This window comes from Talaromyces stipitatus, genomic scaffold (assembly GCF_000003125.1).
Source record: "Talaromyces stipitatus ATCC 10500 scf_1105507295555 genomic scaffold, whole genome shotgun sequence".
NCBI classification, from domain to species: domain Eukaryota; kingdom Fungi; phylum Ascomycota; class Eurotiomycetes; order Eurotiales; family Trichocomaceae; genus Talaromyces; species Talaromyces stipitatus.
The window spans coordinates 1,156,857-1,170,390 of NW_002990116.1; the positions used below are offsets into that span (position 1 = coordinate 1,156,857).

Sequence of the window (13,534 nt, forward strand, 5' to 3'; positions counted from 1 at the left end):
ATTCCCTAGTCTTCGTAATCTCACCCTTGATCTTCACTACAAGCCTCGACCAGAAGACGTAATTCCTGAGATGATAAGAAAAGCCCATAGTCATATTATACGACATATAATTCTCGAGGAGGCTTTGTTCACCGCAGCCATGGACGAGACTCTTGCCACTGAAATCTGGAATCTTATATACTCAAAGCAGCAGATACAGAGTTTCTGTTTCCTGTATGGGTGGACTGTTGCCTAAGGAACTGCAAGAGATGGTAAAATCTGTCTGGGGGTTGTCTGAATCTCAGATGGAAGATTGGACTTTGCATCGGAAAGGCTTTCCACTGGCACGGAAGGACGATGACAGTCTCTAAGCAGCTGTGATTTCACCAAACGGGCTTCTCAAGGTCCGGCCCGGATAATATACAATATTGCCTCAGCTCCTCAAACCCGACCATGCTACCCTTAAGCAATCTCTCTGGCACAAGAGGTATGTGCCTTAACTACGTAGTAGGAGACTGAGTAGTGAGAAAGCAAACGTGAAACTATCCTTGGTGGAGCATGCTTCGGATAGTTTCTCGGATAAATATGATTGATTATGTTTCGTTTCAACTCTTTATCAGATGGGATTATGATCCACAATAGAAGTCCGTAGATGCTAGAGTATCAGATAGATCATGGGCCAGGTTCACAACCATTTTATACGGCATACCCGCTGACTCGTCTGCGTCCTTTTATTCGTGGAATTCGGGATTGGTTTGGGATTAATAACGAAAGATGGGACTCTTAATTTTAATTGATATCGTTCGTCAATTACCTAGGTAGATCAACGTGCACATTTGCTCTGAAGAGCAGTCTCGTGTGGAGTTGCTGTCAAGAGAGTGGTCGAAACCCTTCTAATTCGAAACATAATCTTTTTAGGGTTGATTTTAAGGACTGATATCTTTCAAAAGTTTGTTTGTGTTCATGAACTATCTGTCTAGTGTCCTGATATCACGATGGAATAGGGGTATAGAATGTAGGGATTCTGAGGATCAGTAATAGTATAACTATAGCTCTAGTTTGGGGTTTTAGATTATCGTGTTGACTCAGGGCCTAGACTGAATTTCATCATATCTTTATCCCACTCTCAACACTCCAATTCTTCCTACTGACTGGCCGACCAGATCATCTTTCCAATGCAACTTATCAAGTGTCTTGGGACACTTTCTATTTACCATGGAATCTGCTCTGCCTCCACCGTGACCATCGATCCAAAGTCACAGCTACAAGTTATCGATGGCTTTGGCATCTCTCAGGCCTTCGGCCGGGCCTCTCAATTCAAAGCTCTCGCCCAAGGACCCCAACAGAAAGGTCTAGATTACCTATTCAACACCACCACCGGGGCAGGTCTCTCCATCATTCGCAATCGTATCGGCTCCGGAAGCAACTCGGCAGACTCTATCGAACCCAATAGTCCTGGAAGTCCGAATGCGAAGCCTACCTATATCTGGGATGGAGACGATGAAGGTCAGGTATGGTTCAGTCAAGAGGCGATGGGTTACGGTGTCCGTACCATATATGCCAATTCCTGATCTGCACCGGTCTATATGAGAACCGAAACCGATTACGGTCGCCTGTGCGGCACCCCTGGCGCTACTTGCTCATCTGGCGACTGGAAACAACACTATGCCAACCTGATTGTACAGTATCTGCACTATTACAACCAGACAGGAATCCCAATCACGCACGTTGGGTTTCTCAACGAACCGGATGGGTCTGACTTTATGCTTTCTGACGCCGCGCAAGCGGCTTCAATGATTCCAATCCTACATAGCACCCTGGAAATTGAGGGTTTTGGTCATGTCAAGATGACATGCTGTGACAATATTGGCTGGAACTCACAGAAAGCCTACACAAAGAATCTCACCAAGGCCGGCATGGATGAATATCTGTCCGTGATTACATCGCACATGTACTCGAGCGACGCAACAACTCCCATGGATACCAACCTGACGACATGGATCACCGAAGCGGCTGATCTAACCAACCCTTGGTGCACAACCTGGTACAGCACCGGAAGCTTATGTGAAGGTTTTACCTGGGCTGTCAAACTAGCAGAAGGAATCGTCAACGCTGGCCTATCTGCGTACCTGTATTGGGAAGGTGTGGAAGTCAGTCAGCAGCAAGCAGCTTCATATCTTGTCCTGAGTGACGGGACAGATGTATACCCATCGGGTCGCCTGTGGGCAATGGCTCATTGGTCCCGGTATATCAGGCCTGGCGCACACCGCGTTGCTACCACAGGAACTGTTCCAAACACTATTATTGGAGCATTTGTCAATACTGATTCTAGTCTGGTAACTGTGCTCACCAACAGCGGTGGCATTGCACAAAACGTTGAACTCGACCTTCCAGGAGCCAGCTCAGATAATGTGTTTGCCGTTGTCACGGATCAGAGTTCCCAAATGGCTCCTCTCGACATGAATGTATCGAATGGTATAGTGTCCGTGTCTGTCCCAGCATACGGTGTCATCACTGTGAAGTCCGAGGGTACCGTTGCAGGTGGATCATCCAACATCGCCAGTCCATCGAAGATCAATATAGCAACACCGAGCTCGACCGCTATCTCCAGTTCGTCTTCTGTCTCGCGTGCCAGATCCTCGAGTGCTATCCCATCCAGTTCAAGGGCAGTGTCCAAATCAGCGCAGAACTCGTCAGCCATGCCAGGAAAAGTGCAGGCATCTACGGCCAGTGCTTGCGAGGCTCCTATACCATCCCAAGTCCACCACAATCATCATGGCCATCACAGCCACCATTAGTTAATTCTTAATAGAAGTCAAATTTGAAAATATTAGAAATGGGGTCAATATTGTGTTCTTCTTAGCTTCAAAGTGAAGCAGTCGATAGGGGTAATATAGGAAACCTACAGACAGAAGGTTTCTCAGGGTTTAAGTCAATATTCCAGAAGTGGGTTCGATTTAGGGGTGAAGGGAACCTTCAAAATACTTATCTATTTGATTTTCGTAAATAGGATGCTCTTCAGTCTCATGTCAAAGTAATCCAAGCTGAGATCAGTGGAAATATGAGGCGACCTTCCCTTCGTCATAGACTGTAGCCGCTCAGCCGTCAGGAACTGGTGCCTGATGTAGTAGACTTTAATTAACTGGTAACCAAATCTCTCACACTTTTTATCAGTCTTCTACCTCTCACCCACCATGGACTTCCTTCGATCGACCTCGTCTGGCGTTGAGTCCGAATCTGAGGATCCTCTTGCATGACTGGCGAAGGAAGTGAAGCAGCAGCCATCCACCACCAACACGAACTTACAAACGTCCTTGGAAAGCCGTCGATGAGCGCTTGATCAAGACCAAACTCGGAATCAGTGCCTCGTCTTCACGGTTGTTCCCTTGGCGCAAGCTTCCAGACTGGGCGATGATCGGTCGCGGACAAGCAAGTACTGTCGATTCTTTTTCTAATACGGAAATGGGAATCTTGATTGCAAAAATCACGCCGGATCCTGCACACCAACTTGCAATAAGAACATCTGATTCACTAATCTTTTTCGAGCTGCATGCAAAGAATGTCCATAAAGATATAATCCCTTTCAGCTCGACAACAGTTACGGTTGGAAATCGGAAAAAAGGATCTGACTGCTGGGCTCTGTCTTCGACAAATGCAAGGGCTTGATCTGCCCTTCGATAAGATTAGGGTGGTGATCTAGCGACACCCCCCTAGTTCCAGCGACACCAGGGTGTCGTTCTAGCGACACCCCCACGTGACTCAGTTATACGGATTGGATAATTTTCACGTGTCATGTGATCAGAAAATCAAATTTCCTTCCAAACATTGCCATATTTGGCAATGGAATCTAGGGTTAGGGCTAAGTCTATCACATCACTATCAATTGTCATTTTTCCTGCTAGTCTAATCATACAGTATTTCAGCAAAGTAAGATTCTTGTCTCAGAAAAGAAATTGCACCTTCCTTGCCTGTTACTCATTCTCATCGCCTAGCCATGGCGCTGGCTGGCCACGGCCACGTCGCTTGCTTCTTCTGATCTGATTCTCGTTGGTCTTATCATCCCTGTTCTCACTAATTTCATTATCATCATTCTCGTGACTTTGAGTGCTAACTTCACTGGTGCCTGCAGAGCCGCTACCACATTCGCCACCCTGCTGTCTTCCTCCACGCCCACGACCCGCCTGTCCTCCTCCACGGCTACCACGTACGTGGCCACTTCCTCGTCCTCGGCTTGATTCTTGAGTCAATAGATGTTCAAATGCAGAGGGATCTCTTCTAGTAGATCTATCTTCAGCTGACTGGCTCTGCTCGCTTGTAGTTGGCCAGTTAATTGCACCAGGAGGACGGCCACGCGGTCTGATTACTTCTGGCTCCAGGACTAATTCTCGTGGATCCACAGGAGGAAGGTCTTCGTCGGTATGCAGCCGCCAATGTGGACAGAATTCAAAAAGCTCAATCGATGTGTCAGCCTCATAGTATTCCTTGATTTTGTGGATGCAAGGAATCCCTAGAGTCCGTCGAGTCACACCCGTGCAGGGCTTAATTGGCTTTTTATCAGGGGCGCTCTCCGGGAGGTATCTTTCAAAGATACTATGGATTATTTTCAGTGCATGACTTGAGACCTTCTTCAAAACATGCTTAAAAAGCCGCAGGTTCTTGAAATCTATCTTTATTCGGACGCGCTCATCCTCAATTTCCTGCCATATTTTTTGGTGTTGTTTTTCAATTGTCATTTCAATTGATAGTGTGGCTCCAAGTAGGTCCATTGTGGAAGTTCCAAGGTCACGTTTGATAATCCAATGGGCACCTTCAACCTGTGAGCTTGCTTGCTTGTTGAGATGCAGATACTCATTGGTATAGCATTTTAAAAAGTGTTTTGCCGTATCTTCCTGAAGCCATTCTTTCTTGATATATTCAAAGACCGTGTCCCACACATTATGGCTGTATTTAGCCCTGAAATTATTCCACTCAGCATCTTTCTCTTCCTCAGTATATGCATTGACGAGTTTCATAAAGTCCTGCCAAAAAGCGACCCAATGAGCTTCAACCTTCTCTTTAAATTCATCAACTAGGGTGCTCTTCATACCCTTGCCCTCATAATCGATTCGAATGACTTCCTGGCGTAGAGCTGGCCGACACTTAACCATCAGATTCTTTTAGATGTGCCAAATGCATAAGATATTTCGTGTATATGGAAATATAGCTTCAATAGCACCCATTAGGGCCTGATCTTTGTCGGTAATGATTGTTTTTGGATGCCCTAGCCCCATACGGAAGATTACCTGCTCAAGGCTTTTAAGAATAAATAAATAAGACTCCTCCTTTTCATTTTTCATGAAGCCAAATCCGACCCAGAATGTCTTATTAGTTCCCGTGCAGCCAACAATATCAAGAAGGGGCATTCGATATTTATTGGTCTTGTAAGTGGAATCTAAAAAGAGCACAGTATTGTAAAGCCGTAGTAAATCCAAATAGCTCTTATGGGTTAAGAACACAGCTGTGACAATATCATCATGGGTTTGGTAATTGACAACCCAGTCTCCAGTCTCCGGGAATGAGCTGAGAAGGACGTGAATTAGCTCTCAACCATTTAAGAAGCGCTTTCGCATGTTGCGTCTGAAATTATATATATCTCGGTCCTTTATCCCAACATTATCTCCACGCTTCTTCCTAAGTGAAGCAATGATATGGCGTGTGTCAATTCCATTCTCTAGTTGGGCTTTGATTTGGGTAGCATGTTCAAGTATTTAACAATGACGATGGACTGAATGAGTGGATATTAGCGACGGATCGTGATTATGGCGTTTTTCTTTGATATCAACAAGCCAAGTGTCATCTTGCTGAAGTCGCAGGACGATGAAGAAGGGACAGTCAGTAAGTATTGTGCTCCCTTGTCGCATACACTTAACCACACAATCATAGTACTCCCCTCCTAGAGAGCACTTCATAAACACAGTCTTGATATAGCCATTTTTAGCTCTCTTTGAGCGCCGTTTGGAAACCGCATAGCTGTGGTTCTGGGCAAAGTTGTTGATGAATTCAATAATAGTATCAGGTGAGTCAAATACTTCTTCTTCTAGACAAGGGGGAAGTGGAATTCGATTGTGAAGATCATTTTAAGATTCTGCATCATCTCCAGAGCTTTCATAGCCCTGGAGGAGGGACGCTAATAACTGATTTAAGGCCATCGAGTCGCTATGCCATAAGATAAAGGATGCAAATGTTTGACGACCTGCATCTTGTGTAACAATAAGACTGCATGCCTGAGTGCCTTAAGACCATTGAGCGCCGCTTTAATCTAGCCCTAACCCTAGATTCCATTGCCAAATATGGCAATGTTTGGAAGGAAATTTGATTTTCTGATCACATGACACGTGAAAATTATCCAATCCGTATAACTGAGTCACGTGGGGGTGTCGCTAGAACGACACCCTGGTGTCGCTGGAACTAGGGGGGTGTCGCTAGATCACCACCCTAAGATTATTGGACCTCCGCCTCACCAGCCCCTAGAGAGACCTGGAGATACCCGAGCAAGACTCAAGCTATATAATATTAATTTGGCTTGGATTTAGAATTCACAGAAAACGTATACAAAGCATCTCACCGAGGCTAGCATGGATGAATTGCATCTCACATGTACTCGACCCTGGAGATTGGATGTCCACATAAAGACCCAAGGACTGGAGAACTGTGGGTGTACGGGGGCCCCAGATGGACCGTACATTCCCATACAGTCACAATCAATCAATCCTCGGGATATTTACTCGTCAGCGACTCGGCGCACATACGTAAAGTGAGAAAAAGCAAAGGTAATAGATTTCTCATCATTGGTAATTTATGCCTTGTGTATATGGTTTGTAACCAGATTAGTGTATTAGTATCAATACAGCTCCGATACATTCCATACTGGCCGGAGACCGCGTCTCCGCCTCAGTTCTTCGGCTCGTTATTGAGCCGAGAACAGTTTTATCTGGGATAGTAATATAACCTGTCATAGTAATACAATATACTGTATCATATTTGCCAATCAAAGCAGTTTGTCAGCAAGCCATTAGCGCCGCCGCTCAGGGTCAAAAAAGCGCCATGAGACTATCGTGAGACTTAGAAATCGAAGGTGATTTATTAGAAATCAAACAAGCTGATGCTTTCCTTTTTACAGAATCAGTCAGGACTAGGAGTCAGGCCACCTTCTGCTCCATAATCAAAGCTCCTGAGCTCCACAGAGCAAACTTTATTCGTTGCCCTAGTTCGCATCCCCAGGTTCTATCAGACGAATATAAATACCAGCCCCTAACTCCCTAAGCTACTCGAAAAGAGAGAAAGGATTTAAAATGACAGATCTGACAAACAACCAACGAATCTACCTCTCTGCCTCCCTGGTTGCTCTCCCTCTGTTCGTGCTTTGGTCTTGGAGACAGCGCCGTTTGAACGCTATTGAAGCCGCCGAAATGGCCCAGACTTCTCCAAAGACTGTCGTTGTGATCGGCGCTTCGTGGGCTGGTATTAATACCACACATGGATTGTTGAAGGAGGTTCCCAGCGCCAAAGTGGTGTTGATCAATCCTTCTGGTAAGCTTTTTATCGGTAGTAGATGAAATTGCATACTAATGAACATAGACGAGTTCTACTTCAACATCGCATCACCAAGACTCGTCAGCAAACCCGGCGAAATCCCCAGAGAAAAATACATATACCCCATCGCTCCACTCTTTGACAAATACCCTAACGCGAAGAAGAACTTTGAGTTTGTCCAGGGCAAAGCTACCGCCATTGACCTCGAGGGAAAAAACGTCTCCGTTCAGGAAAGCACGGGTACAAGCCGAACCATCGCATATGATTATTTGGTTATTGCGTCCGGGAGCACATCCAACGCCACCACAGGCACAGGCAGCTTCCAAGTCCCCTTCAAGCAATCCAGCAGCACCAAAGTCGAAGCGGAACTCAAAACCGCACAGGAAACCATCAAGTCCGCCAAGAGTATTATCATCGGTGGTGCTGGTGCGGTAGGCGTCGAGTTCGCGGGTGAATTGGCCGAGGCTCGTCCCGATCTTGAGATTACTCTCGTCACAAACACGGATAATGTCTTGTTCGGTTTGAGGGAACCTACCCGTCAGAAGGCGGCGAAGATCCTGAAGCAAAAGAAAGTCAAAATCCTGACTAACAAGGCTGTTACTTCTGCTGCACCGGATTCAACTACCGGGAAATGGACTGTTACTACAGCTGATGGACAGACGTTGACCGCTGACATTTATGTCTCTACTGTCGGCGTTGTGCCCAACAATGAATTCATCCCGGCCTCTTTGCTCAATAAGGATGGCTGGGTGGAAGTTGATACTCATTTCGCATCCAAGGCTAACTCTTCAGTTTATGCTGTGGGTGATATCACGCATTACTCTGCGCGACTCGTGAGCCGTGTCGCCGGACAAGTCAGTGTTTTGATTTCCAATCTGAAAGCTGACATTACCGGAAAGGGTAAGCGAGGCGTCTATAAGACTGAGCAATCTCTGATGGTCGTTATGCCGATGGGCAAGTCGACGGGAACCGGTCAGCTGGGCAACTTCACGCCGCCAGGGTTCTTGGTGTCTTTCGTTAAGGGGAAGGATTACTTTACAGGTTCGGGAAAGAAGTTCATTGCTGGTTAGATATATAATGTGTATTACTGGTCTATACGTCAATACCCCTGTTATTTAAGCGTGAATCAATTGTTTTCTTTTTTGTTTATTCTACCTAGGTATTTTCTTGAGAATATACTAATAACGCAACGGCTCAGCAGGCGGCGCAGTCTCCGCAGCCTTTTCTATCCTCTCCATGATCTCCGGTGTCAACTTCTTCACCACCTCGACCGCCCTAACGTTCTCAAAAACCTGCTCCGGTCTCGATGCGCCAGTAATCAACGACGACACATTGGGATTTTTAAGTGCCCACGCAAGCGACAACTGCGCCAACGTAACGTTGAGTTCTTCGGCAATCGGTTTCAGATTCGCGACAACGGCCAGATTCTTCTTCCACGTTTCGTTGCCCCATGTCTTTGCGAATTGGGTTACGTAGGCCATCTTGCCGTCGGCTTCAGTGAGTCGGGAACCTGGTGGAGGTGCCTCGACATTGTTGTATTTCCCAGTCAGAATACCCTGTTTGAGCGGCGAGAAGACGGTTAATCCTAGCCCGTGCTCGGCGTATAACCATCTATACTCCTTCTCGACCCTCTGGCGTTCAAGAAGATTGTATTGTGGTTGCTCAACGACGGGTCCAATCAGTCCCAATTTATCAGCTATGCGCCACGCTTCGGCGATTTCGGACGCGCTCCATTCTGAGGTTCCCCAGTAGAACGTTTTGCCTTGGTCGATCAGATAATTGAATGCGCGCACGATTTCGTGCATGGGTGTAGTTCGGTCGGGACGGTGGGCGTACACAATGTCAACATAAGGTAAGTCGAGACGTGCGAGGGACTGATTCAAGCCTTCGATGATGTGTTTGCGTGAAAGACCGCGGTTATTGAGTGGGTTTTCGGGGTCTTTGGCATTATCTTGACCAAAGTACAGCTACCATTAATTAGCACTCGTTCATAGGAAAATAAGGGCTTTATTGGAGAAAGTACCTTGGTAGAAATAACCAAATCTCGTTGCTTCCAGCCAAATTTCTTGATAGCCTTGCCCATGACTACCTCCGATTGACCGCCAGCGTATCCTTCGGCGGTATCGAAGAAATTGATTCCAGCATCGTAAGCGGCTTTCATACAAGAGAATGTTTTTTCTATCGACGTCAGCATCTCCTTTTCGCGTCGGAACTGAAAATAAATACCATCTTCTACATGTCCACCATAAGTGAGCCATCCTCCTAGTGAAATCACTGAGACGAGTAGACCGCTATTCCCGAGATGGCGGTATTCCATTTTGGGGAGATCTTTGGGAAGTTCCGTAGTCATTGTGATCAATTGTGCCGATGATATTTTCTCTCTTTGAGGACAGAGTAATTCGTTTGAAGAATCGAGGATCAATAAAGTGGGCGAATCCCTGTTTATGTACTGTTGACCACTGCTTCTCTTCCTGTATAGGAAGGTGATTCTAATCTCCCCGCACTACGTTTGGTTCTGCATGGATTTAACCCTGTTAATTCCTTTTAATTCCTTGATTAGCAATCAAAAAGAGGTTTAAGCTCCTCGTTTCCACCCACTTGGAGCTTTCTAGTGGCCTTGAAGATTAAGCTACGCGCTAGAGTCTAAGAGATAAGTGTTTAGTGAACGAGCGGGGACCTAATTGAGAATATGCTCTCTGTGACATGTCGATAAGTTTGTGTATCCACTGAGGGGTTATGGCGTCAGAAGTCAATCTCATTCCGTTATAGCTAAAGAGCATGCTCAATCGGTGAATTCTTTTTCGCTAAGATGTGCCACTTCAGAAGAGGAACATGAAATGCGGCTGTTGAATCGGAAATAAGTCCATTCGTGGATTGATACTGTATTCAATGTTGTGCGGAGATTTTCTCAACAGCTCGCCACCATTACATGCCAGTACTACAGTATTTGATTTCAGTAGCATACTTGAAACTCATTTAGAAGAAAACGAGCATAAAAATATACTCGATAAATATTTCTTATGATATGCTACTTGCACCCTCCAAATTGGTTCCGTTTCGTCGTCTTCTGCAGAGTAGGCGGCTTCCGAAAAGAGAAAACTAGGGCTAGCAAGAAATCGGTGGAATCTCCGAAGCACTCGGAAATGGTCCGAAGTATGAATGATTATTGCCTACAACGAAGATAAGAGTACACAGACCATTTTGATTGAACCTTGTTGCTTGTAAGATCATAAGGTCAGTGATTCCGAGACTAATTATAGTCTCACCTCCTGAGTCGTATGTAGCTAGATGAGCGAACAAGACAAGCAATTCACAGAGATTCAACGCATCGAATCATCTCCTTATCAATACTTACAAGCAGCTAATCATTGATCACTATTACAGTATTACTGGACGATATTAATCCTCTGAGTCTATACGATCCATCCTGAATTCTTTACATTGATAATGATGGCTTTTGGTGTTTGCAAACTACCAATTAACGTCGTACAACACTGGCGCTGGACTGTGCGCAAGGCCATTCAAAAATGAACGACACATCATCAAGCCTTCCAACATCCCTTATCTCCGTCATCTTCAACCTGGTACTATAACAGAGACTGGCAAGTAGTCGGCTTAGTCCAGCCTGAACAATTACATTGGTGGTACCGACTCTAGACACCCGTAGCTGCTGCACCAGCAGCGGCGGTTGCATGATGACTGCTTAGGAAACTTGCCACAGAGGAATAGGCAGGTTTGGGATTGTAGTTGCTATCAAAGAGATCGGGTTTGTCGCTGGAGCGCCATGAGTCCTGCGATACCGGTCAGCATACAGACCTTAAGAGAGCCCAAGAGGTGAATATGTATACCTTGTCGGATGCTCCCCACGAGGTGATACCGGCGCATTTGGATACATTTAGGCATGCTTGGGCGACCTAGATTAAGCAATTAGGACGGTTGCCGTATACAGAGAGAACTGAATACTCACAGCAACGTAGTCACTAGGAGAAGCGCCGGCGATATCAAGTTCGGTGATAGCCACTTCTCCTACACCAGACGAGGCCAGAAGTTGAAGAGCAGTATAATAATGTCAGTTTCGATATATCGAGAGTAAAACAAATTATGAACTTGGGGTACTTATGCTTGAACACCAGATGCTTGGCCTGCACCGAGATGTGATTCAGAACCTGTATGCAGTTATGAGTAGCTGTAGACACTTGGACTGACAGAAGCACCTCTTACCAATACCGTCAATGGGAACACCAGCAGCGAGCCACTTTTTGACTTGATTTGCAACTCCGATGGTCTTGGAGTATGAAGCGGAGTCGAGACTGCAAGGGATGTACCGTGAGTCATTTCCATAAATTAGAAGAATCTCAATCACTCGAGTGACCTACTTGTAGTCATTCACGTAAAGTTTGACATTGGGATCTGCAGCACGGGCGGTCTCAAATGCGATGTTAATATAATCCGGACCGATCACGTTATAGAAGCAAGATTGGCGTAGACTGCCATCCTCATTGAAAGGCTCATTGACAACATCCTGGATACGTTAATATACATACTTCCACCCCAAGAGTCAGGGAACACACCCAGGCATAGAACTGGCCTTTGTACCGACTCACAACTGTAGTGATGTGGTTCTTCATAGCATTTGTAAGGGCAGTTTTGTCCTTGATATTGCAGACCCAGTTCGGTAGTTGGGAATGCCACACTGATAACATCAGCTCTTGCTTCGATGTCATTCAATGGTATACACTTCTGGAATACCAACCTAGATTATGGCCTCGAATCTGCTTCCCATTTTGCTTTGCCCAATTCACAAGCCAATCAGCCCCTGAAAAGTCGAAATTACCCTGACTAGCTAGAAGCACCTCAGCACTCTGAGTCGTAATTCCACTGCCTCAAATACTTCGGAAGAAGAATATGTACTCACGCTCAGTAGCATCCCATTTCATACTATTCTCCGGCGTAACCTGACCAAAATCGGCCTTGTAGATGGCCGGATTTTGCGAATTCTCAGTCAGACGACCTTGATCAGCACATTGACCCCAAAAGTGCTTCCCATCATTCTTGATTAAAGTGTCCAAGCTTGGAGAAGCTTGACGGCGGTCAACGGCCATTGCTGCTACTAATGGTAGAAGGCATAGTGCCAGTGATAGACGAGTCATTTTGTTTCTTTCTTCGGAGCGGTTATGGAGGACTACGAATGTGTGGTTGGTGACATGTATAACCCCAGGAGCAAGATGGATGGATTTTTATATCTGTGACAACTGTTCTACATGTTGAAGGTAAAATTGTATCCGTTCTCTCGGATGACTTGAATAATTTCTCCTAAAAGCCTAATAAAATCCTCAGGACTTCGTTTCAGGGGCTCTAATGTCGGTAGATTTTAGGAATATCTCCAGACGGAAATCAATAAATATTGTCCACCTACCAGATCATACAAAAGCCCCAAGGAACATGTGTTTATATATGCAAACAGTTCGGTTTACCATATGATCATCTTCCTTATTTTGCAGCGGAGTATCGGCGGGTTTCATATTAACTCGACGGTGCGACACATCGCGGCATCGCGTTTCCAGTTTACTTGCCGAGTTGTTTCAAGTTTCAACACATTCTAAGCTGGTCTAAAGATATGCTCAATGACATAGTACATACTATGCATTCGGCATTTCATCCTTGCTTGTTCAATCTTTTTTCTTCATGTCGGTTATTTGCCCCGGGTTTTCCCCAGATTTCGGAAAGTCATCTACGTATGTTCTATCAACTGTGGCTTGCGCTTGAAGATCATGACCCTCTTCTATCTTGGCATTATTATTCCGTAAACTATATCTCAGTCTATGATTTAAGCCTATTGCTTAACTCCTCTCATTTAGGCTGATCTGAAAGAAAGACCGACTCTCCCCGCTATTGATCCTGACGATCCTGATGGATTCTGACGGACCCCTCTGGTTAAACAGACTACAAATAAGAACAGAGAACCCCATCAACGGATGCAAAT

The 13,534-nt window shown here is 45.5% G+C and overlaps 5 protein-coding genes across 6 annotated transcripts, besides 1 other annotated feature; 2 read left to right on the forward strand and 3 right to left on the reverse strand.

Moving 5' to 3' along the window:
- Positions 1 to 1,154: 1,154 nt before the first annotated feature.
- Positions 1,155 to 2,777, forward strand: TSTA_115320 (uncharacterized protein; the record flags this gene model as incomplete). The annotated part of the gene is made up of 2 exons (XM_002481680.1): positions 1,155 to 1,523; positions 1,665 to 2,777. The coding sequence occupies 2 exons, from the start codon at positions 1,155 to 1,157 to the stop codon at positions 2,775 to 2,777; spliced, it is 1,482 nt and encodes a 493-aa protein (XP_002481725.1).
- A 1,173-nt stretch (positions 2,778 to 3,950) lies between these two features.
- TSTA_115330 (uncharacterized protein) lies at positions 3,951 to 5,381 on the reverse strand (the record flags this gene model as incomplete). The annotated part of the gene is made up of 2 exons (XM_002481681.1): positions 3,951 to 5,132; positions 5,262 to 5,381. 2 exons carry the CDS (start codon positions 5,379 to 5,381, stop codon positions 3,951 to 3,953), a joined length of 1,302 nt encoding a protein of 433 aa, XP_002481726.1.
- Positions 5,118 to 5,894: a mobile genetic element.
- A 1,195-nt stretch (positions 5,895 to 7,089) lies between these two features.
- Positions 7,090 to 9,520, forward strand: TSTA_115340 (AMID-like mitochondrial oxidoreductase, putative). Of its 2 annotated transcripts, XM_002481682.1 has the most exons (3): positions 7,090 to 7,225; positions 7,295 to 7,548; positions 7,597 to 9,520. In XM_002481682.1, the coding sequence occupies exons 2-3, from the start codon at positions 7,311 to 7,313 to the stop codon at positions 8,619 to 8,621; spliced, it is 1,263 nt and encodes a 420-aa protein (XP_002481727.1). In that variant the 5' UTR covers positions 7,090 to 7,225; positions 7,295 to 7,310; the 3' UTR covers positions 8,622 to 9,520. The 2 variants fall into 2 exon arrangements, with proteins under 2 accessions (XP_002481727.1, XP_002481728.1); XM_002481683.1 differs by having other exon boundaries at positions 7,090 to 7,548.
- TSTA_115350 (aldo/keto reductase, putative) lies at positions 7,560 to 9,952 on the reverse strand. The gene is made up of 3 exons (XM_002481684.1): positions 9,778 to 9,952; positions 9,575 to 9,729; positions 7,560 to 9,518 (listed from the first exon to the last, which is right to left on the reverse strand). The coding sequence occupies exons 1-3, from the start codon at positions 9,899 to 9,901 to the stop codon at positions 8,730 to 8,732; spliced, it is 1,068 nt and encodes a 355-aa protein (XP_002481729.1). The 5' UTR covers positions 9,902 to 9,952; the 3' UTR covers positions 7,560 to 8,729.
- A 1,252-nt stretch (positions 9,953 to 11,204) lies between these two features.
- Positions 11,205 to 12,701, reverse strand: TSTA_115360 (extracellular endo-1,4-beta-xylanase, putative; the record flags this gene model as incomplete). The annotated part of the gene is made up of 9 exons (XM_002481685.1): positions 11,205 to 11,342; positions 11,400 to 11,465; positions 11,519 to 11,577; positions 11,682 to 11,717; positions 11,773 to 11,861; positions 11,928 to 12,073; positions 12,123 to 12,244; positions 12,305 to 12,394; positions 12,467 to 12,701. 9 exons carry the CDS (start codon positions 12,699 to 12,701, stop codon positions 11,205 to 11,207), a joined length of 981 nt encoding a protein of 326 aa, XP_002481730.1.
- Between the last annotated feature and the right edge of the window lie 833 nt (positions 12,702 to 13,534).